General features: G+C 46.7%; 1 protein-coding gene across 7 annotated transcripts in view; it reads left to right on the top strand.

The window, feature by feature from the left end:
- The window catches only part of PIWIL1 (piwi like RNA-mediated gene silencing 1), a 420,330-nt gene that overhangs the window by 157,030 nt on the left and 239,941 nt on the right, over positions 1-23,359 (top strand). For all 7 annotated transcript variants that reach the window (XM_033957205.1, XM_033957206.1, XM_033957208.1 and 4 more), the window contains exon 9: positions 18,756-18,867. In XM_033957205.1, the coding sequence (XP_033813096.1) occupies positions 18,756-18,867 (112 nt within the window). The remainder of the gene's footprint in view (positions 1-18,755; positions 18,868-23,359) is intronic.

Below are 23,359 nucleotides of genomic sequence, written 5' to 3'. Positions count from 1 at the left end.
GGTGTTTCCCTACTTGGACGATTGGTTGGTGAAAGCACCTACGTCTCCACTTGTGCTACAAGCCACTCATCATACCATCTCTCTCCTCCACCTCCTGGGGTTCGAGATCAACTACCCCAAGTCGCATCTGCTTCCCACGCAGCGCCTTCAGTTCATTGGAGCAGTTCTCGACACCACACTAATGAGGGCGTTTCTCCCCTCCGACCGTCAGCGGAACCTGCTCCGCCTGTGTCGTCAGGTGCTCCTTCATCACTCCATTTCGGCCAGACAGATGATGGTCCTCCTGGGCCACATGGCCTCGACGGTGCATGTGCTTCCCCTGGCACGACTCCACCTCAGGACACCTCAATGGACTCTGGCCAACCAATGGTCGCAGACCTCGAATCTTCTTTCTCATCCCATCTCTGTGACATCGTCTCTTCAGCAATCTCTACAATGGTGGTTGAACTCCTCAAATCTTTCCAGGGGCCTTCTTTTTCATCTGCCCCCGCATTCCATGACCATCACCACGGATGCCTCCCCTTATGCATGGGGAGCTCACCTGGGAGACCTACGCACCCAAGGTCTTTGGACCCCGCAGGAGCGTCTTCATCACATCAATTTCCTGGAACTACGAGCCATGTTCTATGCTCTCAAGGCCTTCCAGCACCTTCTTTACCCTCAGGTTCTGCTCCTGTGCACGGACAACCAAGTTGCCATGTACTACATCAACAAGCAGGGCGGCACCGGATCTCGCCTCCTTTGTCAGGAGGCTCTTCGCATTTGGACCTGGGCCACGGCCCGCAGTCTCTTCCTCAAGGCTGTCTACATCCAGGGCGAACAGAACTCCCTGGCCGACAATCTCAGCCACATCCTTCAACCTCACGAGTGGACTTTGGATCCTCCCACGCTCCACTCCATCTTTGCTCGCTGGGGCACTCCGCAGGTGGACCTATTCGCAGCTCCTCACAACCATCAGCTGCTCCAGTTCTGCTCCAGACTCTTCTCTCCTCATCGTCTGGCCCCGGATGCATTCCTTCTCGACTGGACGGATCGGTCCCTCTATGCCTTTCCTCCTCTACCTCTGATGTTGCGGACTTTATCCAAACTCCGCAGGGACGGAGCCACCATGATCCTCATAGCTCCCCGGTGGCCTCGTCAACACTGGTTCTCCCTCCTGCTTCAGCTCAGCTCCAGGGATCCCATTCCTCTACCTGTGTTTCCTACTCTTCTTACACAGCAACATCAGTCTCTACTACATCCCAATCTGTCTTCGCTCCACCTGACAGCTTGGTTTCTCTCGGGCTGACCTCTTCAGGAAATCTGTCTCAGCCTGTCCGTCTCATTTTGGACGCCTCCAGGAAACCGGCCACCCTCCAATGTTACCATCAGAAGTGGACCAGGTTCTCCTCTTGGTGCCTCCGTCATCATCACAATCCCACCTCTTTAGCGGTGGAAACTGTTCTGGACTACTTGCTCTCCCTGTCCAACGCAGGCCTCAAGTCTACCTCTATCAGAGTCCATCTCAGTGCCATCACGGCATTTCATGAACCTGTCTTAGGAAAACCTCTCACGGCTCACCCTCTGGTTTCCCGATTCATGAGGGGCCTCTTCAACATCAAACCACCTCTGAAGCCTCCTCCGGTCGTCTGGGACCTGAATGTGGTTTTATCTGCCCTCATGAAACCTCCCTTTGAGCCGCTTGCCACAACTTCGCTCAAATTTCTGACATGGAAGGTTCTTTTCCTCATTGCCATCACCTCTGCCAGGAGGGTTAGTGAGCTTCATGCACTGGTTGCCGATCCACCGTTCACTATTTTTCACCATGACAAGGTGGTTCTGCGCACCCATCCAAAGTTCCTTCCAAAGGTGGTCTCAGCTTTTCACCTCAACCAGTCCATTGTGTTGCCTGTTTTCTTCCCGAAACCTCATTCACATCCCGGAGAACAGGCATTGCACAGCCTTGACTGCAAGCGTGCCCTGGCTTACTATCTTGATCGTACAAGGGCTCACCGCTTGTCCCCTCAGCTCTTCCTGACCTTCGACCCGAATCGTTTGGGTCGACCGGTCTCTAAACGGACGCTATCCAACTGGCTTGCAGCTTGCATCGCGTTCTGTTACGCTCGGGCCGGTCTGTCACTAGACGGTGCTGTCACGGCCCACAGGGTAAGAGCTATGGCCGCTTCTGTTGCTTTCCTCCGTTCCACACCCATTGAGGAAATCTGCAAGGCGGCCACCTGGTCCTCAGTTCACACATTCACTACTCACTACTGTCTGGATGCTTTCTCCAGACGGGATGGGCACTTCGGCCAATCTGTACTTCAGAATTTATTTTCCTAATGGCCAACCATCCCTCCTCCCGCTTTGTTAGCTTGGAGGTCACCCATGCGTTAAGAATATGCTGCCTGCTTGTCCTGGGATAAAGCACAGTTACTTACCGTAACAGGTGTTATCCAGGGACAGCAGGCAGATATTCTTACGTCCCACCCTCCTCCCCGGGTTGGCTTCTTAGCTGGCTTATACTAACTGGGGACCACGCTCTCCTCCGTCGGGCGGGAAGGCACTCGCGCACGCGCGGTGCGGCCAACTAGAACTTTCTAGTAAAAAGGTCCGTACCGTGGGCTCCGTCGGTGACGTCACCCATGCGTAAAGAATATCTGCCTGCTGTCCCTGGATAACACCTGTTACGGTAAGTAACTGTGCTTTTTGTGATGGGGTGGGGGGGTGTTTGAAAGGTGAACTGAACATTAGTTCTAATTTTCGATTCGATTCAGCCTATTGAATCAATTTTATTCGATTTTCCTGCGTATTTTATTTTATTTTTTTCAAACATCCTGGTAGGTTTATTTTATAGCATCTGCACCCACCCTACCCCCTTTGCCCTCTCCTACCCACACTGGCGCTGTGGTGTAAACAAAATAAAAAAAGACTTTACCGCTCTCTTTTAAATCCTAGCTCACATTCGTGGTCTGATATCAGCTCTGGCAGGATACACATTTCAAATCTGAAATCACAAAACAGAAAATAAAATTATTTTTTCTACCTTTTATTGACTTGTCATTATTCAGGTCATGTTGGTCCCAGACTCTGTGACAAGCATCTTTTGATAACTCACATGCCAGGGTCTCCTGCCCATTTGTTGTTTTCTTCTTTCTCTGTGCTAACCATCCATCTATCCTCCCCTTCCATTTCCCTTCTGTGCCCTCCCCTGGAGGTCAGGCATCTTTCCTTTTTTTCGTCTCCATCCCTGCAGCTGCAACGATAGACCCCACCATACCCAGATCCACCATCTCTCCTTTTCTTAACTACCCTTTCATCCAGCATCACTCCATCTTTCCCCAACACCCCAGGGTCCACCAGCTCTCCCTGTCTCTTCCCAACTACTCTCCTATCCAGTATCTCTATCCCCCTTTTCTACACCATCCCTTGTGTCCAACTTCTCTCTCTTTCTGTTCCTTCCCTCCCTAAATCCCATTGTCCACCATCTCTCTCCCTCTCCTCTTTTTACACCTATTATTTCTTCTCCCCCTCCCTATCCCCCCTCCCCCCAGTCTGGCATATTCACGTCTCTTTGGACCCCTCCCTCCATCCCTCCATGTACTTCTACACCAGGGCCCACCTCCACGAAGGCCTGCATGTTCCCCCCCCTTCTTTGTAGCATCCTTTGGCGTCCCCCCTGGCCTCCTAGTCTCACCTTCAGCTAATTAGAGCAGCCTGCAGAGGATCGCCGGTGCTGTAGTGATCCTTAACAGGCTGCCGTCAATTTCCGTATCGCGTTCCCTCTGCCGCGGTCCCACCCCTCCTCTGACATCAGAGGCGGGATCGCGGCAGAGGGAACGTGATACGGAGGCTGACGGCAGCCTGTTAAGGATCGCTACAGCATCGGCGATCCTCTGCAGGCTGCCCTAATTAGCTGAAGGTGAGACCGGGAGGCCAGGGGAAAGCTGGAGGATGCTACAAAGAGTGCCTATGCATTGCAGCACTTCCTGACTGACCTGAGGGGCCCCCTAAAGCAGGAGCAGCAGCGACAATGGATGGCCATCAAGAGGCAGTGTTGCCACTCCTGCTTTAGGAGACCTGAACGAATAAGCAAGCCCGATTTAAACAAAAACAACAAAAAACAACCCCCCCCTCACAAAAATAAACCAAACAAAAAAACCCCCAACAAAAACCGAATCGAGCAGCACTACTGAACATACAGCTTCAGGTGCGGTCTCCTCTGTGCAGTAGAGTTTATTTTGAAAGGCAGGGCTTCGCGATCGATTCTTGTTACCTTTGTGATTGACATGTTGGGCACCCCTGCCCTAAAGAGTAAATTTCAAAGCAATTTAAATGTGTTGGTACTTTATATTAGTACTTTTAAAGGTAGTAATTTATATCATTTATTATCCCAGGACAAGCAGGCAGCATATTCTTGACTGATGGGTGACGGCACCGACGGAGCCCCGGTACGGACAATTTTAGAGTGATCTCACTCTAAGAACTTTAGAAAGTTCTAGCTCGGCCGCACCGCGCACGCGCGAGTGCCTTCCCGCCCGACAGAGGCGCGCGGTCCCTCAGTTTCTTAGTTTCCGCGGAGCTAAGAAGACGCGTTTTTTTCAACGGCTGTTGAAACTTTTTTTCTATTGCCTTCCCGCTCGCGTAAACTTTTTGGCTAATTGGCCTTATTTCGTTTCTTTTTTTCTTTTAAAAAAAAAAAATAAAAAATAATAATAATTTTTCTTTTCTTAATTTGATTTTCCCCGGCGGGGCCTTCTGCCACCATCGAAGCCTCGGCCTTCGATTTGGCGGAAGCCGTTTTTCCTTTCATGCCCCCTCAACCGGGTTTTAAAAAGTGCCAGCGGTGTGCTAGGCCTATATCTCTCACGGACCCACACAACTGGTGTTTACAGTGTTTGGGTCCTGAGCATCAGGCCTCTACTTGCACCCGCTGTGCTACTCTAAAAAAACGGACATTAAAAAATCGCCAAATACAGCAGCGATTATTGTTCGGTGCCGAGATGTCCGACCCCGTTCCTTCGACTCCGGCTTCGGCACCGATTCAGTCGGCACCCTCGTCTTCGACGCCGCGTGATTCCACGCCGGCGTCTCAACAGTCAGGTAAGCCAGCTAAGAAGCCTTCCCCGCTGGAACGTCTTCCGGCCTCGAGTGCAGTGAGTCCAATCCTGCCGCCTGTAAGACGCCAGCGGAAGCGCTCCACCCCTATAGAGGTGAGTCCCTCGACATCGGGCTCCTCATCTCCGGGGCGTCGAGCGGCACCGCAGGTACCGCAGAAGAAAAAAGCGGTACCGGTGCCATCCCTCGATGACCGCATTACGGCCATCCTTCAGGTGCAGCTTAAGGAGCAATTAGAACGGCTCCTTCCTGCTATCATGACACCGAACCTTCCGGTGCCGGCCCGCACCGAGCTATCGGTACCGGTTGTGGAACAACCCGTATCGATACCGATTGTGGAACCCGTGTTACCCGCTTCCACTGTTTCGGTACCGCTTCACCTAACCTCATCGGTATCGATGCCAGTCCTTGCACCGGAGCCGAGAGCTCACCATCAATCGGTACAGACTTCGGCACCGGTGCGACCGATAACATCTCCTGACTCGGTATCGATGAGGTCGGGTAAGTCGGTGCGCAAAACCCGACACATACAAACACCTGAGTCTCGGGACCATTCTTCCCATGTCAGAGACCCTGATCTGTGGGGAGACTCAAAGGAACCCTTTCTTTCTGAAGGCGAATGTTCCTCAGAGGATGAGGATTCGGCTGTCCCTGACCCATCCTCCAAACAGGTCACTTCCTCTTTCTCCTATTTTTTGAAAGAGATGTGTGAATCCTTGTCCATTCCTTTGGAGGCTGAATCCAAAAAGTCTAAAGCTTTTTTGGATGCCCTTGATTTTGATCAGCCTCCAAAGGAATTTTTGAAACTTCCCCTTCATGACATCTTGAGGGAAACTTTCTATAAGAATTTAGAGACTCCTTTAACTGTCCCAGGGGCCCCACGTAAACTGGATTCTCTATATAAAGTAATTCCCATTCCTGGGTTCGACAAACCTCAACTTCCACACGAATCATTATTTGTCGAATCCACCCTTAAAAAGACTTCAGGAACCAGTGTATATGCATCTGTCCCTCCTGGCAGAGAAGGAAGGGCCATGGATAAATTTGGTAAGAGGCTCTACCAAAATGCTATGTTAGCAAATAGGGCTAGTAATTATGCTTTTCATTTTTCTTTTTATTTAAAGCATCTCCTTACCACCATGGCTTCTTTCGAAAAATATCTTCCTTCACGAAAGCATCACTCTTTTCACACCTGCTTGTCGTCTCTTTTCCAATTACGTAAGTTTATGGTTAGATCCATATATGACACCTTTGAACTTACATCCAGAGCGACAGCAATGTCGGTGGCTATGCGCCGTTTGGCCTGGCTTCGGGTATCCGAGCTTGATGTTAACCATCAAGATCGGTTAGCCAACGCCCCGTGCCTAGGGGATGAGCTCTTTGGGGATTCCATGGACTCAACCACACAAAAGCTCTCTGCTCATGAGACGCGCTGGGATACCCTGCTTAAAAATAAAAAGAAGCCTCCTCCGCCAAAACCATATAGACAGCAGTCGGCCTATCAACGCCGCTTCACAGCTCGTCCATTAACTACCACTGCTCAGCAACCCAGGCGTCAGAGGCAACAACAACGTCAGCCTCCCAGACAGCAGCAGCAGCAACAATCTGTGAAACAACCTCCTCAGCAGAAGTCACAGCCCTTTTGACTTCATTCTCCACAGTATAGCCAGTATCCCTATTCCTGCTCTCCTGCCTCAGCCTATAGGAGGTCGACTTTCTCTGTTCCTCAGCCGGTGGGAAGTAATCACGTCGGACCAATGGGTCCTCAACATCATCCGCCACGGCTACTCTCTCAACTTTCAGACTCTTCCACCTCAAAGCCTGCCAAAAGAGTCTGCTTTGAACAGTCCTCAATCGGCCCTCCTTATTCAGGAGGCCCAATCCCTCCTCCTTCTGAACGCTATAGAAGAAGTTCCTCTAGATCAAAAGGGGCAGGGATTCTACTCCCGTTATTTTCTAGTTCCCAAAAAAACAGGAGATCTCAGACCCATCCTAGATCTTCGCGATCTCAACAAACATCTGGTAAAAGAAAAATTCAAGATGCTTTCTTTAGCCATCCTTTATCCCCTTCTAAATCAAAACGACTGGCTATGCTCCCTCGATCTCAAAGAGGCTTACACTCACATACCGATCAATGTAACCTCAAGACCATATCTCCGATTCATGATCAATCATTGTCATTACCAATACAAGGTACTGCCCTTCGGTCTAGCCTCATCTCCAAGGGTATTCACCAAATGTCTCATTGTGGTAGCGGCATTTCTACGCTCTCACCACCTTCATGTATTTCCTTACCTGGACGACTGGTTGATCAAAGCCACATCCGCTCAAGCAGTTCTCCTGGCCACCAACCAAACCATCCAGTTTCTACAACTTCTGGGGTTCGAGATCAATCTACCCAAATCTCATATCATCCCCACTCAGAGACTTCAATTCATTGGAGCGATCCTAGATACACTCCTAATGAGAGCTTTCCTACCATCCAATCGTCTTCAGACCCTTCAGTCTCTATGCCAGCAGGTGCTTTCCCTACCTTCCATCTCAGCCAGACAAATGATGGTACTCTTGGGGCACATGGCATCCACAGTTCATGTCACACCTCACGCACGTCTTCACCTGCGCACTCCTCAATGGACCCTTGCTACTCAGTGGTCCCAAGCGTCGGATCCTTGCTCACGACACATATCTGTGACATCATCTCTTTGTCAGTCTCTTCAATGGTGGTTGGTATCCTCAAATCTATCCAGAGGTCTTCTGTTCCATCAGCCTCCTCATCAACTAGTCATCACCACCGACGCCTCTCTGTTTGCATGGGGAGCTCACTTGAACGAGTTCCAGACTCAAGGTCTTTGGACAGCCCAGGAAAAGAAGCATCAAATCAATTTCCTGGAACTCAGAGCGATGTTTTACGCCCTCAAGGCCTTCCAACATCTTCTCTTTCCTCAGGTCCTTCTGTTGTGCACAGACAATCAGGTTGCGATGTACTACATCAACAAACAGGGTGGGACAGGCTCTCGCCTTTTATGCCAGGAAGCCCAGAAGATCTGGACTTGGGCCATCGATCACCATCTCTTCCTGAAAGCTATATACATTCAGGGAGCACAGAATTCTTTAGCGGACAAACTCAGCAGAATTCTCCAACCTCACGAGTGGACACTCGATCCTGTAACTCTGCAGTCTATCTTCACTCAATGGGGCACTCCTCAGATGGACCTCTTTGCAGCTCCTCACAATCATCAGCTGCCCCTATTCTGCTCCAGACTTTACTCTCCACACCGTCTAGCAGCAGATGCTTTTCTCCTCGACTGGTCGAATCTGTTCCTGTACGCCTTCCCTCCTCTGCCTCTCATGTTGAGAACCTTGTTCAAGCTCAAGAGGGAACGAGCCACCATGATTCTGATTGCTCCGAGGTGGCCCAGGCAACATTGGTTCTCCCTTCTACTTCAACTCAGTTCCAGGGAACCTTTTCTTCTTCCTCTGTTTCCATCTCTGCTTACGCAACAGCAGGGAACTCTTCTACATCCCAACCTCCAGTCTCTACACCTGACAGCTTGGTATCTCTCGGGCTGACTTCGACTGATACTCTTTTGTCTCAGCCCGTTCGTTCCATTCTGGATGCCTCCAGGAAACCAGCCACTCTGCAATGTTACCATCAAAAGTGGACGAGATTTTCTTCCTGGTGTCTTCTTCATCATCTTGATCCCACTTCCCTGGCAGTGGAGACGTTGTTGGATTATTTACTTTCTTTGTCTGACTCTGGCCTTAAGTCCTATTCCATCAGAGTCCACCTCAGTGCCATTGCAGCTTTTCATGAGCCAGTCCATGGAAAACTTCTTTCAGCTCATCCCCTGGTGTCCAGGTTCATGCGTGGGCTTTTCAATGTGAAACCACCTCTTAAAGCCCCTCCGGTTATCTGGGATCTCAATGTGGTTCTTTCCGCTTTAATGCAACCTCCATTTGAACCTTTAGCTACCTCTCCTTTCAAGTTTCTCACTTGGAAGGTACTTTTCCTTATTGCTCTTACCTCTGCCAGGAGAGTCAGTGAGCTTCATGCACTGGTTGCAGATCCACCTTTTACGGTTTTTCACCATGACAAGGTGGTTCTGCGTACACATCCAAAGTTTCTCCCCAAGGTTGTTTCTGAATTTCATCTCAACCAATCCATTGTTCTACCTGTTTTCTTTCCAAAACCTCATTCTCATTCTGGGGAACAAGCTCTGCATACTTTGGATTGTAAAAGGGCTCTTGCTTACTATCTGGAGCGTACGAAACCCCACAGATCAGTTCCCCAACTTTTTCTGTCCTTTGATCCGAATAATTTGGGACGCCCCGTTTCTAAACGCACGTTGTCTAATTGGCTAGCAGCGTGCATTTCATTCTGTTATGCTCAGACCGGACTGACACTGGAAGGTTCTGTCACAGCCCATAAAGTCAGAGCAATGGCAGCATCTGTAGCTTTCCTCCGTTCCACTCCTATTGAGGAAATCTGCAAAGCTGCTACTTGGTCCTCAGTTCACACTTTTACATCTCATTATTGTCTGGATGCATTCTCCAGAAGGGATGGTCACTTCGGCCAATCTGTTTTACAAAATTTGTTTTCCTAATGGCCAACCTTCCCTCCATCCCTCTTTTTTTTGTTAGCTTAGAGGTCACCCATCAGTCAAGAATATGCTGCCTGCTTGTCCTGGGATAAAGCACAGTTACTTACCGTAACAGGTGTTATCCAGGGACAGCAGGCAGATATTCTTGCGTCCCACCCACCTCCCCGGGTTGGCTTCTTAGCTGGCTTATACTAACTGAGGGACCGCGCGCCTCTGTCGGGCGGGAAGGCACTCGCGCGTGCGCGGTGCGGCCGAGCTAGAACTTTCTAAAGTTCTTAGAGTGAGATCACTCTAAAATTGTCCGTACCGGGGCTCCGTCGGTGCCGTCACCCATCAGTCAAGAATATCTGCCTGCTGTCCCTGGATAACACCTGTTACGGTAAGTAACTGTGCTTTTTAGTACAGTGAATTCTCAGAGCACCAGACTATATATGAAAAGGCATTGTCCATTGGTCCAAAATTCCATTATATTACGGTCTCTCTCCCTCCCTCCCTCCTGTTGGCTAGTATAGGAGGGGCAGGGTTGTCTTCCACTCATTCCTGTTACAAGCTTTGACTTTAAAATGACAATAGTGACTTTCTAGTTGAAGTCTCACAGAACAACTGCTAGCAGTTTTGGCCGCCATATTGAATCTGGAGCTGACATGGGCAGGAACAAATGGGGTTCACTCCTTCCTAGAGCTGAACAATTAGGTCCGGGTGAGCAGAATGTCGTCCTTCCACCCCACCCCTAGATCCAAAGTCTTTCGCTTGAAAATTCAAGGGACTTGCTGGTACTGCAGCAATTTTCAAGTTCTGATGGTGGTTTCCTCAAAGCTCTTCTCCTGCTGCCTGCTGAACCGGAAACAGGAAGTAGCATCTAGAAGAGTCAGGCCACAGAAGAGGGAGAGCCCAGAGGGCTGCTGGCAGTGCTTGAGAATCACTGCAGTACCGACGATCCCCCTTGAATATTCAAAGGTCAGGTGTGGGAAGGCTTCGGACAAGGGGGTGGGGTGGAAGAAAAAAGTACATTCTGTCCAAGAGGGCCACCTGATATTCCTGATTTAAAACTGAAAAATGTGGGATGGGAGGACATGTAGTTAAGGGTGGGGGAGGAAGAGAGAGAGATGCTGGACAGAGAGGGCAGTGAGGAAGAGGGAGAAATGGTGGACCCAGGGATGGTAGGGATGGTGGGGATGGAAGTAAGGAGTAGGAGGAGGAAGGGTTAGATGGTGAGATGCGCAGGTTAGGAGGGCAGTTGAGAAGAGAAAGGGAGATGTGGTGGACCCGGGGTAGTGGGGAGGGAGAGAGAGATGCTGGATGGAAGGGCACACACAATCATCAATGTTGTGCGTGATCATACACAACGTGCAGGTGGGAAGGCACTCGGCTGCGTGGGCTCTCATAGGCTCTCCAGCATGCGGAAGGTGAATCGATTTAAAGTTTAGCAGTGTCTGCTGCTTCCTTGACAAGAGACCAGTTCATGCTTAGCTGAATTAGCAAACAAAAAAAAAAAAAGCTAAAATACAAGTGGGCTCAGGGGTTCTTCAGTGGCTGGACAGAAGAGGCATCCCCCCGAAGCGGCACTGCAGGGTTCTCCAGCGGCTGGCGGAAGGAGGAGACGGCGCTGAAGCACCCGGCACCCGACAGGTACAGACCCCTGGGCCACCCCTTGCCACTTCCTTGGCACCTTTTGGGTTCTGGAACAAATTGTCAGTGTTGCCATTATGGCCTATGGGGAAAGTTGCTTTGATATACGAGTACTTTGGATTACGAACATGCTTCTGGAACAAATTATGCTCGTAAACCAAGGTCAGTTTTGATAATTTACGTTTGCTATCTCCGTATTGCACTCTATAGGGGGCACTTTATGTGATTAATCATGCGATTAAAAATTTTAATTGATATACAGCCTTACTCCTTTTAGACCTAGACCACCAGAGAATTAAGTTGGAGGGGAAGGGGCACAGCTACTTTCTGCTGTTACTAATATCTGATCTTTCTGGTGTCCTTTGCTCTGAAGATGTACTATATTCTAAAAGACTTCCTCTCTCTGTTAGATCCCAGCTCACATTTGCTGTCTTAACACCAGCTCTGGCAGGATACACATTTCAAATCTGACATACTGTAATCTGAAAACATGAAAATACATTTTTTTTCTACCCAGGTACATTAGACAGAAATGCTTGAAGTACCTGTATGTAAACTGCTTTGAATGTGGTTGTAAACCTACAAAAAGGCGGTATATAAGTCCCAATCCCTTTTGTCTTCTGTTAACTCGCTTGCCTGGGTCTCCTGCCCATTTGACGTTTTCATCTTTCTCTGTGCTCACCATCCATCGTCCATCTCTGTCTTCCCCTTCTGTTTCCCTTCCCTCTCCCGGAGGTCTGGCACCTCTCCTTTTCTTTTTTTTGTCTCCATTCCCGCAGTCCAGCATTTCTCTGATTACTCCCCCCTGTCCAATATGTCTATCCCCCCACACCATCCCTTGGGTTCAATTTTTCTCCCTCCCTCCATTCCATTGTTCACCATCTCTCTCCCTCTCCTATATTTAAAAACCCATTATTTCTTCCCCCTTCTTCCCACCCTCAGTCCGGCATGTGCCCCTCTCTTTGGACTCCTTCACTCCATGTCCTTCTAATAGTTATACCAGGGCCCCCCCCCCCGAAGGCCATCATGTTTCCCCCTTTTCTCCACTGTCGTCCAGCTTCCCCCTGGTCTCACTGTCTAAACTAATTACGGCTTACAGAAGATCACCTGTGATGTAGTGATTCTATCAGGCTGCCGTCGCCTCCACTGCACATTCCCTCTGCTGCAGTCCTGCCCCTCTGATGTCATATCCTGTTTTGGTCTGGGATGTACTGCGGCAGAGGGAATGTCCGACATCACTGGGGATCCTCTGCAGACTAATTAGTTTTGAAAGTAAGACCGTGAGGCCAGGAGGAAGCCGGATGATGGTTGGGAGAAGGGTAAAACATGCTAACTTTTGGGGAACTTCCTAAAGCCGCGGAGCTGAGGGTACCCACAACACTGGCGCCTATGCAGCACTTCCCGACTGACATCCTCTCCCCCCCCCCCACCTCGTCTTGAGCTCTGACATCGGGTCTCCTAAAACAGTAGCAGCAGCGGCAGTGGACGGCCAACAAGAGGCAGCACTTAGGACAGGCTTTTCAGTGCCAGAGCGCTGCTGCTCATGCTTTAAGAGGCCCATGCGGGGAGAAGGGTTGGTCAGTGAATTGGAAAGCCCAATTTTTGAAAGAAAACAAATTGATTCGAATCGATTCACCGAAGTGAATAGATTCAAATTGGCGAATTGAGCAGCACTACTATATACCTCCTTTAATTAAAGACCAAAATACTAGAAACTAGTCTGCATCTATATGCATGCCTAAATCAATAATAGGGACACTTATTTACAGTAAGACTATAAGAACATAAGAATAGCCTTACTGGGTCAATTCAGTGATCCATCTAGCCTAGTAGCCTGTCCTTACTGTGGCCAGTCCAGGTCACTAGTACCTGGCAAAACCCCTAAAAGTAGCAACTTTCCATGCTACCAACCCCAGTAGCCTGTCTTCATGGTGGCCAATCCAGGTCACTAGTACCTGGCAAAAACCCAAATAGTTGCAACGTTTCATGCTACTGATCCAGGGAAAGTAGTAGCTTCTCCAGTGTCTGTCTTAATAACAGACTCTAAACTTTACCTACAGGAAATTATCCAAACCTGTCTTCAAACCAGCTATGTTGCGCTTACTACAATCTCTGGCAACATGTTCCGGAGCTTAACTATTCTGCGAGTGAAAAAATATTTCCTCCTATTGGTTTTAAAAGTATTTCCCTGTAACTTCATAGTGTCCCCTAGTCTTTGTACTTTTTAACGGAGTAAAAAATTGATCCACTTGCACCCATTCTGCACCACTCATGATTTTATAGACTTCAATCATATCTCACCTCAACTGTCTCTTTTCCAAGCTGAAGAGCCCTAACCTCTGTAGTCTTTCCTCATACGAGAAGAGTTCATCCCCTTTATCATCTTGGTTACTCCTCTTTGAACCTTTCCTAGTTCCGCTATCTTTTTTAAGATAAGGTGAACAGAATTGAATGCAATACTCAAGGTGAGGTTACATCACAGAGTGATACAGACGCATTATAACGTTCTTAGTTTCGTTAACCATCCCTTTTTTAAATTCCAAGTTTCTTATGTATTCGATTAATCGCTTATATCAACTTCTAAGCGATGTACAGAGGATAAAAATATAAGTTACATATTCCTATCATCTTCTTTGCTTTTTGGTCATTGCCATACAATGACACCCAGATCTTTTCTTGAGTGCTGTCCCCCAAGGTGGACCCTATTATCTGGTAACTATGATTTTCATCTATAGAATCGTATCCAAGAAGAGTCCTTTTAACCTCTTCTGGACTTCAAGAAGATATATTGGTTTTTAAAATTGTCTCACTTCAGGATGGGAACCCTCTTATTGGTAATTACATCAGTTCAGTTGTGCAAATTTAACTGCAGTGGTGAAAGTTTACTTCTATATTTTGGTTTGGCATGCACATCAAAGATTTCAGGTTTGAGGTCCTAGACCCGCATTATTAATTTTAAGTGATACCCTTTTGGTCTCGCTATGGCTGCTAAGAGTTTTTCGAGATCATGGCCATAGTCGTAGCCTTCCTTTATTGAAAGAGAATTAATTCACCTGTAGATGATCTTTTAACACAGTGTAATAACAACTGCAAAGGTGGTACAGCTTTTGCAGATTTTGGGCTAGTTGATAATTCAATTTATCTTTCGAAAACGATTCAAGTCTTTTAAAGTTTATAAGATGGGAACTGTGGCTTTGGAAATTCATGCATGTCCTCTCGTCCTCGTTTGATCAGTTATCCAAGATGACCCAGCTTGAAAAGAGCAACATAACAAACTACTGTACTGGATCAGATTAAAGACCATCAAGCCTAGTACCTTGTTTCCAGTAGTGGCCATGGCTACTGTAGCTATTATGGTACAAACAGTTTTTAATGATTGTTTAAACAAGAAAACAATGTCTTTCTAATCTATCTTCTGTAAGGGTAAGATATAAAAGATTTTCAGCAAAATTATACAGGAGGGTAAATACTAAACAAAATTCTCTACCAGTTTAATTTTATAGCTGCCTTTAGGAATTTTTGAAGTACATACTAGTACTTTAGCTTTATTGAAAGTTGGATTCCAATGACTCATACAAACCAGTTGTCTCTGTGAATTCCATGTTGTCCGTAAAATAAGTTTAAGTTATCCGAGGACAAGCAGGCATTATATTCTCATATGTGGGTGATGTCATCCATGGAACTCGGTACAGACATTGCTAAGTGCACTATCTCTTTAAATTTGTTGGTAGTGCCCAAACTGTGTGCTTGCCGGTTCCTTCCCACCCGATGTCGGCTTGCAATTCCATCATGTCTTTGTTTTCTGCAGAGCTTAAAAGTTGTCTTCAGTTCTCTCTTCAGTGCATTGAGTTTTTACTCTGTGCTTTCCTGTATTTTAAAAAATTATTTTCTTTATATTCATTGTTTTTATCGTGTTCCAATATTTTGCATTTTTGGTTCACTTTCATCAATTTTTCATTTTTTTGACCTTTGAGCCACTATGGACCCTTTTTTTTCCCCCGAGAGGAATCTTCAGTGCATCAACACTTACTATGTAGCAAGCCTAGAAGGGGAAGAAACTTTGTGCTTCTTAGCTAGCTTTCTTATGTGCCGCAATCCCCAATGCATGTGACATAAAAAGATGTAGAGTCTCATCTCTATAAGGAGTTTGACGCCCAGCACTCCGGATATGTACTTGGTCGATGTACTTGGTGCTGATACTATGACCGAGTCAAAAGTCAGGTTCTGATTTCCCCACCATGCTCAATGTTGATGTAGTACCGAAAAGTTTCTTAAACTGAGGTTTCCAGGTTTTGAGTAACCTCTTTTGCATATAGAAGATGGGGCTAACATCACGATGTTTAAGACCCAGACAGTAGACATACCAAATACATATGTAGGCCAGAGCCTGACATTACTTAAATCCACCCAGTACCCTCTTACATGGAGGGAGAAAACGGCTGATGCAAAATCAAAGGGCTCAATGGCCCAGGGAGCTTGAATAACTGTAGCGCAGTGTCTCAGCGGCCGGGCTCTCTTCTGCAACCCCTGCTTCCAGCTCTCTCTCTCTCGTGCTCTCACAGTAACAGACCACAATGTCCATGCTGTGGCTGCTTCGGTAGTTCATTTCTGCTCTGCATCCATTGAGGACATTTGTAAAGCAGCCACTTGGTTCTCAGTCCCCTACTCCAGAAGAGGCAGTTGGTTTGGACAAGCAGTTCTGCAGAATTTTTGTTCCTTTCTTCCCTGAAAATGGTTAGTGTAGGCCTGTTGGAAGTTCTTTAGTGGCCTTCTTGCACCTGTTTTGTGCTGGATTGAGCTTGGGAGGGACCCTTTCTGGGGTCTATCTGACCTTGAGGGGTGTCGCACTTAATGGGTCATGAGTTGAGTCCCTCCCCCATTTCCTCCATCTCCCCCAAATTTTTCTAGAGGTATCTTAGCTTGTAAGCCTTGCCACCGATACAGGCAAAGCATATGGTTTAGAGAGCCAGTGGAGTCTGTTCTGACAGAAAAAAAAATCCTGAGGCAGTGCCAGTCTGAAGGGAGCCTTCAGTTCATTGTTATTGCTTTTTATTGTTAACCGGTACTTTTTCCCTTAGCTAGGTTGCGTATTGAGCAATGAGCACTTTTAAAGGGAAAAAGTGTTCATTGTGCTCCAGACACGAAGACGATGCGGCCGGCCTGTGCTTGTGGTGTACCGGCCGCCACAAAGGGGAATCTTCATCAGCTTCGGGTGCCGGCAGCTGATGGCGAGGAAGCCTGATGAGAACCTGGACCCTTTGGGAGGCCTCCAGGATCCTCTTGGGGGGACAGATGCCACTGGCGGCAATTTTTCGGTTCAGTCAGCTGGCGAGGATGCATCGGTGGTGCATATTTTTCAGCGGAGAGAACTCCAGGAGCTTATTCTTTAGGTCTCCTCTGTGTTGCGTTTCAAGGAAGACACGAAGGAGCCCCCACATATGAAAGACCCACTGCTTCGGGGATCCGCTCAGCCTCCTGCTCTTTTCCTATGCATCATGATATTCGGGATATTGTGCTTTCATTTTACATACTCTATGGCATCGCCAGTGGTGGACATAGTGGTCTTAGCCATCGCAAAGTGGCATAGGGTGCCCATTGAGGGCAGCTCATCCTTGAAGGACTCTGAGGAGCGTAGGTTAGATCCTCCTTAAGCAGAATTTTGATGTTGCTGCCGTTGCAGTCCAGGCGGCGATTGTGTGGTGGTCTGGTAGCTTGGGATGGGCTCCGCAGTCGACGCACGTTGCCTTTGCGATCTACTAGTTGATCGCGATCCACCTTTTTGGCACTCCTGGACTAGAGGGAAGCACAGCTTAATAGCTAATACTAATGTATTACAGCCAAAGTTTTGTCTCAGACTCCACCTGCTGGTCATGGAGAGCTATTACCCATCAGTGAACTGTACCGGTCTGGAGAGTCTAAAAGAAAGTAAATTAGCAGGTAAGAACATAATTTCTCCTTATCCTCATCCCGAGCCATGATCCTGACTGCTTGGGAGTTCCACATGTGAGAATATAAAGCCTTCTTGTCTCGGAGAAAGGAAAGATACTTACCAATGGGCCATTCCATGTCAAGTGGACCAGGAGCTCATGCTTGACCCCCTTGAAATCCAACCAAATTTTACAGGGGTGTTGTCTAGGGTCTCAAATGAAACTGCAAAATTTTTGGATCTATCTCAATTTGGTCAGGAGCTAGGGGTGGTTGACAAAAGCAATCGATCCACTCCTATGCCTCGTGTGACCTAAAATGCCAACTTTGCTTGAGCACTGTGGCAGAAGGAAACTACCTAGGAGTCTGAAATTTTACAGTTTGGTACAACACCTTGGGGCAAGTTTCTGTGCCAGGTTTGAAATCTTTTGCGAACGTGCTTCCATTTCTACAGGTCAGCAAAGTAGGCAAAAAAATTCACAAATGAAAATTTTTGGCACAGTTTGGCTCCATACTGCTGTTGGTAGGTAAGTCAGCTGAGGGTACAAATTTACCAGAAGACATGTACCATGATGTACTTCCATGATTAGCAATATGAGCTTTTACAGTCAAGTGAAGCTGAAGATATGACCATCCCAAAAAATATGGCTTTATGCATTTATGCTAATTTTCACTGTTTTTCAGATTCAAATATCTCTAAATGTGTAGGGTGTTTTTTTACATATCATTTGAAAGAGCATGTTTTTTTTTTTTTTTGCTACAGAAGCTATCTTGTTTCATCTTGAACCCAACCTTTCTTTGATGAGAATTAAAGCTTCAAAGATAAGCATTAGTTGTATATGCGCACAAATGTTTAATATTGCTGACCTGTAGAAATGGAAGCACGTTCGCAAAAGATTTCAAACTTGGCACAGAAACGTACCCCAAGGTGTTGTACCAAACTGTAAAATTTCAGTCTCCTAGATAGTTTCCTTCTGTCGCAGTGCTTTAGCAAAGTTGGCATTTTAGGTCACACAAGGCATGGAAGTGGATCGATTGCTTTTGTTCAACCACCCCTAGCTCCTGACCAAATTGAGATAGATCCAAAAATGTTTACAGAGTTTCATTTGAGAACCTAGACAACACCCCTGTAAAATTTGGTTGGATTTCAAGGAGGTCGAGCGTGGGTGGTTTTCAGTATTGGTTCACTTGACATGGAATGACTCTTAGGTAGGTGTTCTCTGAGGACAGCAGACATATATTCTCACAACACGCTCACCACCCCCATTTCTTTCTGGGCACCCCTAGTTGGTCCCTTGAGTCTTAAAAATTTTAAGTGACAGTACATTTGATAGTGTCCATTCCGTGTTCCGTGAATGGGATCACCCACGTGTGAGAATATGTGCCTGGTGTTCTGGAGAACACCTGCTACAGGTAAGTATTTTTTCTTTTTAATGATCAGTTTTATATATTATACATTGTAACAGTTGTACTTTATTCATAATAATTTTTTTCATTATCTTATAGATACAACAATAAAACGTACAGGGTTGACGATATAGACTGGGATACAAATCCAAAATTCACCTTCAAAAAATCAGATGGCTCTGAAATTAGCTATATAGACTACTACAAAAAGGTGGGGACAAGTACATTAAGGGAATTTCTTAAATTTATTCAGGCCTTGTGGCTTTCCATTTGTAACATATCTATTTGTTGTCTATATTAAGGATGTACAATAATTTTCTGGATCTATAGGGCTGATAAGTTGGCATTAAAATGTGTAGCAAAATTATAGTGTACTTTTATAGCTACTGTGCTGAAATAAATGCCTACCTTGAAATAAGTGAACTCTGTGCGGTACATGCTGTTCATTAAAACAAGGTACTGCATATTCTCTAATATAAACCGAGGTAACATTTTCCCCAAAAAAGGAGAAAAAAAGGTTTACTCGATATAAACTGCGGCGTTAATATTCAAATGTAGTGCTTTGCCTTGCTCTGACAGGCTCTGCACCCTGTTCCCCCTCCTTCGCTGCTCTGCCAGGCTCTGCATCCAGCCCCCTCACTAAATCGAAGTGCAGTTAAAATTTTTAATAAATATAAACTCCCCTGCCAGGCTCTGCACCCAGCCCTCCTCCCTCCTGATACCTTGCAGGCCTCCACCAGGCTTGCAGTGAGATCTGGTGGTCCAGCGGTGGCTGGGACAGGAGGGATCCTTACTGCCTCCTGTCCCAGCCAGTTCTAAGAATTTTTACCTCCCTCTCGCCTCCCCCACGTACCTTTAGTATCCCTGGTGGTCCAGCGCTGAATCTTCTTTCACTCCTGCCAGTACAGAGCCGCTAGCTGATTGGCTGCCACGAGTTCACAGCAGCCAATCAGCTAGTGGCTCTGCATGGGCAGGAGCAACCTCCCTTCGCTGCTGCCTGTGCAGAGCTCCTGTTGCAGTTCACTGCTGGATCACCAAGGATACTAAAGGTACGCAGGGGATGCGAGAGGGAGGTAAAAATTCTTAGAATCGACTGGGACAGGAGGCGGGAGGGATCCTTCCTTTCCTGTTCATTGCTGGATCACCAGATTTCATGTCAGGCCCGGCAGAGGCCTACAGCAGGTTTGGTAGGGGGGCAAATCAGCACTGACCCAAATATAAACTGAGACCCCCATTTTGGGGCCATTTTTCCCCCCAAAAATCTGTTAATACTCAACTATATACAGCAGGGGTAGGGAACTCTGGTCCTCGAGAGCCGTATTCCAGTCGAGTTTTCAGGATTTCCCCAATGAATATGCATTGAAAGCAGTGCATGCAAATAGATCTCATGCATATTCATTAGGGATATCCTGAAAACCTGACTGGAATACAGCTCTCGAGGATCGGAGTTCCCTACCCCTGATATACAGTATGTGTTTGTTAATAGTAGTAAATTTAATTTTGTTTTAGCATGCATGTAACTAACTTTACTACTTTTTTTTTTTCCACTACAGTAAATTAGAGGTGGAAGTTGGGTCTCCACCCTCTTCCCAATGGTTTATGCAGTGGGCTGAGAATCTGGGGAAACTGGCTTCAATTCCTACTGTAGATCCTTGTGATACGGGGCAGGTTACTTCACCCTCCATTGCCCCAGGTACAAAATGTTAGATTGTGAGCCTACTAGGGACATCCAATCTGCCCAACCGTACACGCTCTATAAATTAATGATTTAATTTAAAGGGCCTTTTTCTTAAATATTTCTCAGCCAGAAACCCGAGCTCTGCCCAGTAGTGTGCTTAGGTTCTATCTACTGGAGTCTCCATCAAAACTCACTCCAGTCCAACTAAACCAGTGGTCTCAAACTCAAACCCTTTGCAGGGCCACATTTTGGATTTGTAGGTACTTGGAGGGGCAAAGAAAAATAGTTAAATGTCTTATTAAAGAAATGACAACTTTGCATGAGGTAAGTACCTACAAATCCAAAATGTAGATTATCTGAAATCTGAATTTAATAGATGCAATTAAGGAAATATTTATAGACTATAGTTTATAAATCTTTCCCTAATTGCTTCTGATAATTTCAGCTATACACAGCTAAGTTGCGTCTCAACAGCCGTTGAGAAATTTTTGTATTTTGTAGCCTTCCCGCTCGCGTAGAGTGTGACTTTTGTCACTTTTTTCTTTTATTCTTTCTTTCGGTAAACAAGCAGTACTGGTGCTTACTTTGAAGCAAAAGATAGACCAATTGCTTCGGGAGGAATTGGTTGAACATTTTCATATGCTTGTTCCATCCCAACTCATGCTACTCTCAACACCGCTTTCTCAAGCTCGGTTGATACCGGTTTTTCCAATAGCAGTTCAGTCTCAGCCTGCAGCGGTCTTCCATACTACTTCGGTATACAGGCGTTTACCACAGGAGCCTGGCTCTCTTCCGCAATACCACCTGTCTTCTGCTCCATCTTCTCTGGAGGCGACACCGGTACGGTCTGGTAAGGCTTCTCGCAAGCTTAAGAACATTGAGCCATCGACATCGAGTCACCAGACCTGACTTCGGTTCGTTTAGGACTCAGATTTGCTGGGAGATTCGGACCAGGAGCCAATTACATCTGCTGGTGACTCAGATGATTCAATTTCTCCTCAACAGCCCATTCCAAATCCTGAATTTACTGAAAGATCCACTTTCTCCAAATTTCTCAGGAAGATGGCTAAGGACCTCTCTATTCCATTGCAAGCTGATTCTAAATACAGCAAGCAATTTTTGGAAACCTTGGACTATGAACATCCACCCAAGGAGATGTTGCGTCTCCCTCTCCACGACATCTTGCGCGAGACCTTTTATAAAAATCTGGAGACCAAACTTACCATCCCTGTGTCTCCTAGGAAGCTGGACTCATATAAAGTAGATCCCATCCCTGGTTTTGACAAACCACAACTTTCCCATGAGTCCCTTGTGGTTGAGTCAACATTAAAGAAGTCAGCAGGTACCAGTGTTTATGCTTCTGTTCCTCCTACCAGAGAGGGTAAAACCATGGATAAATTTGGCAAGCGCCTCTTCCAAAATGCCATGCTTGCCAACCAAGCAGGAAATTATACCTTGTATTTCTCTTGCTACCTTAAACATCTGGTAAAACAATTTTCATCTTTTCAAAAATATCTACCATCCCAAAAGACCCCAGATTTCCAGAATCTCATGGCTTCTGTTTTACAACTCAAAGTATATCGTTCACTCAGTCTATATGAAACCTTCAAACTCAACTCTTGAGCAGCAGCCATGTTGGTGGATATGCGCCGTCTTGTTTGGCTCAGGGTCTCTCAAGTTGATGTTAACCATCAGGACCGTTTGGCAAATGCTCCCATGCTTGGGGGATGAACTTTTCGGTCCTTCTATGGATACTGCCACTCAAAAGTTATCCACCTATGAAACCAGGTGGGATGTCTTAGTAAAACCTAAGAAAAAGCCTCCACCACCTCGCAGTTTCAAGCCAGACTCTTCCTATCAGTACTGATTCTCTGCCAAGCCTGCTCAACCTCGGAGGCAAAGACCACAGCAACGTCAACAACAGCTTAAGTAAAAGGCTGCTCAGCCGAAACCCACGCAGCCTTTTTGACATGTTCCTCAAGAGCATAGTAGTTGCTTCAGCCCATTGGAGGACAGCTCCAACATTTCATCACTTGTTGGGAGCTGATCACAATCAATCTCTGAGTATTGTCCAGCATTCGTCAGGGTTACACTCTCCATTTCCACCATCTGCCTCCAAGCCATCTTCCAGGAGAGTCTGTTTCAAACCCTGCCCAATCCTCCCTTCTTCTTCAGGAGGTTCAATCCCTTCTCCTGCTGAATGTCATAGAGCACAGGTGTCAAACTCAAGGCCTGCGGGCCGAATCCGGCCCGACTGACTGTTTTATGCAGCCTGTGGTCCGATGGTGTTATCTTGTTGCTGGCTCCCTCCTCACAGCCACAGTGTACACAAAGTCGCGTACAGCGGCTCCTCTCATGTTCCGTGCCTCATCCAGAAGCATTCCCTCTGACGTTGCGACATCAGAAAGAAGGCTTCTGGTTCAGGCGTAGAAAATGTGAGTTGCTGCTGCACACAGCTTCGTACACACTGCGGATGTGAGGAGGGAGACGGCCACAAGATAACACCGGGGGCATCAGACTGCGGACCGCATAAAACAGCCAGGTGGGAGCCGGCCAGAAGGTAAGACACCTGCCGGAGGGAGGGAAACAGCAAAGGTAGGGGGAATGATTTTATTTTCAAGTTAGTGTTTGAATTGTGTCAATTTTGAGAGTTTTAATCTGCTGTCTATATTTTGCACTGTTCAGGAAGAAATGCATTTGTTTCTATTTCTCTGGGGTTGTACTGCATCCAGAGTCTTGAATCTTAGGGTTTTCTTTGTATATATTAATACTTTTAGTCTTTTGGTCCCGTATTTGCATAGGGGTTATCTGTGTTCTGGTAGGAATAAATGTTGAAAAGCATACAGTGTGCTTTGTGTAGTTTAATTTTGTGGTTAACCATTATGTGTTGTTAAGATTATATTGTGTGTGTATGTATTACAAATAAATGGAAACAATTGTGTTATAATTAGTATTATTATGAGAGCGGGGTCTGGCCCGTGACTTAGCCTGTATTTTGGATTTTGGCACCTTAATGTGACACCCT

This window comes from Geotrypetes seraphini, chromosome 8, assembly GCF_902459505.1.
Source record: "Geotrypetes seraphini chromosome 8, aGeoSer1.1, whole genome shotgun sequence".
Lineage (NCBI taxonomy): Eukaryota > Metazoa > Chordata > Amphibia > Gymnophiona > Dermophiidae > Geotrypetes > Geotrypetes seraphini.
The sequence above is the reverse complement of the archived record's forward strand: the minus strand, read 5'-3'. Positions and strand labels throughout refer to the sequence as shown.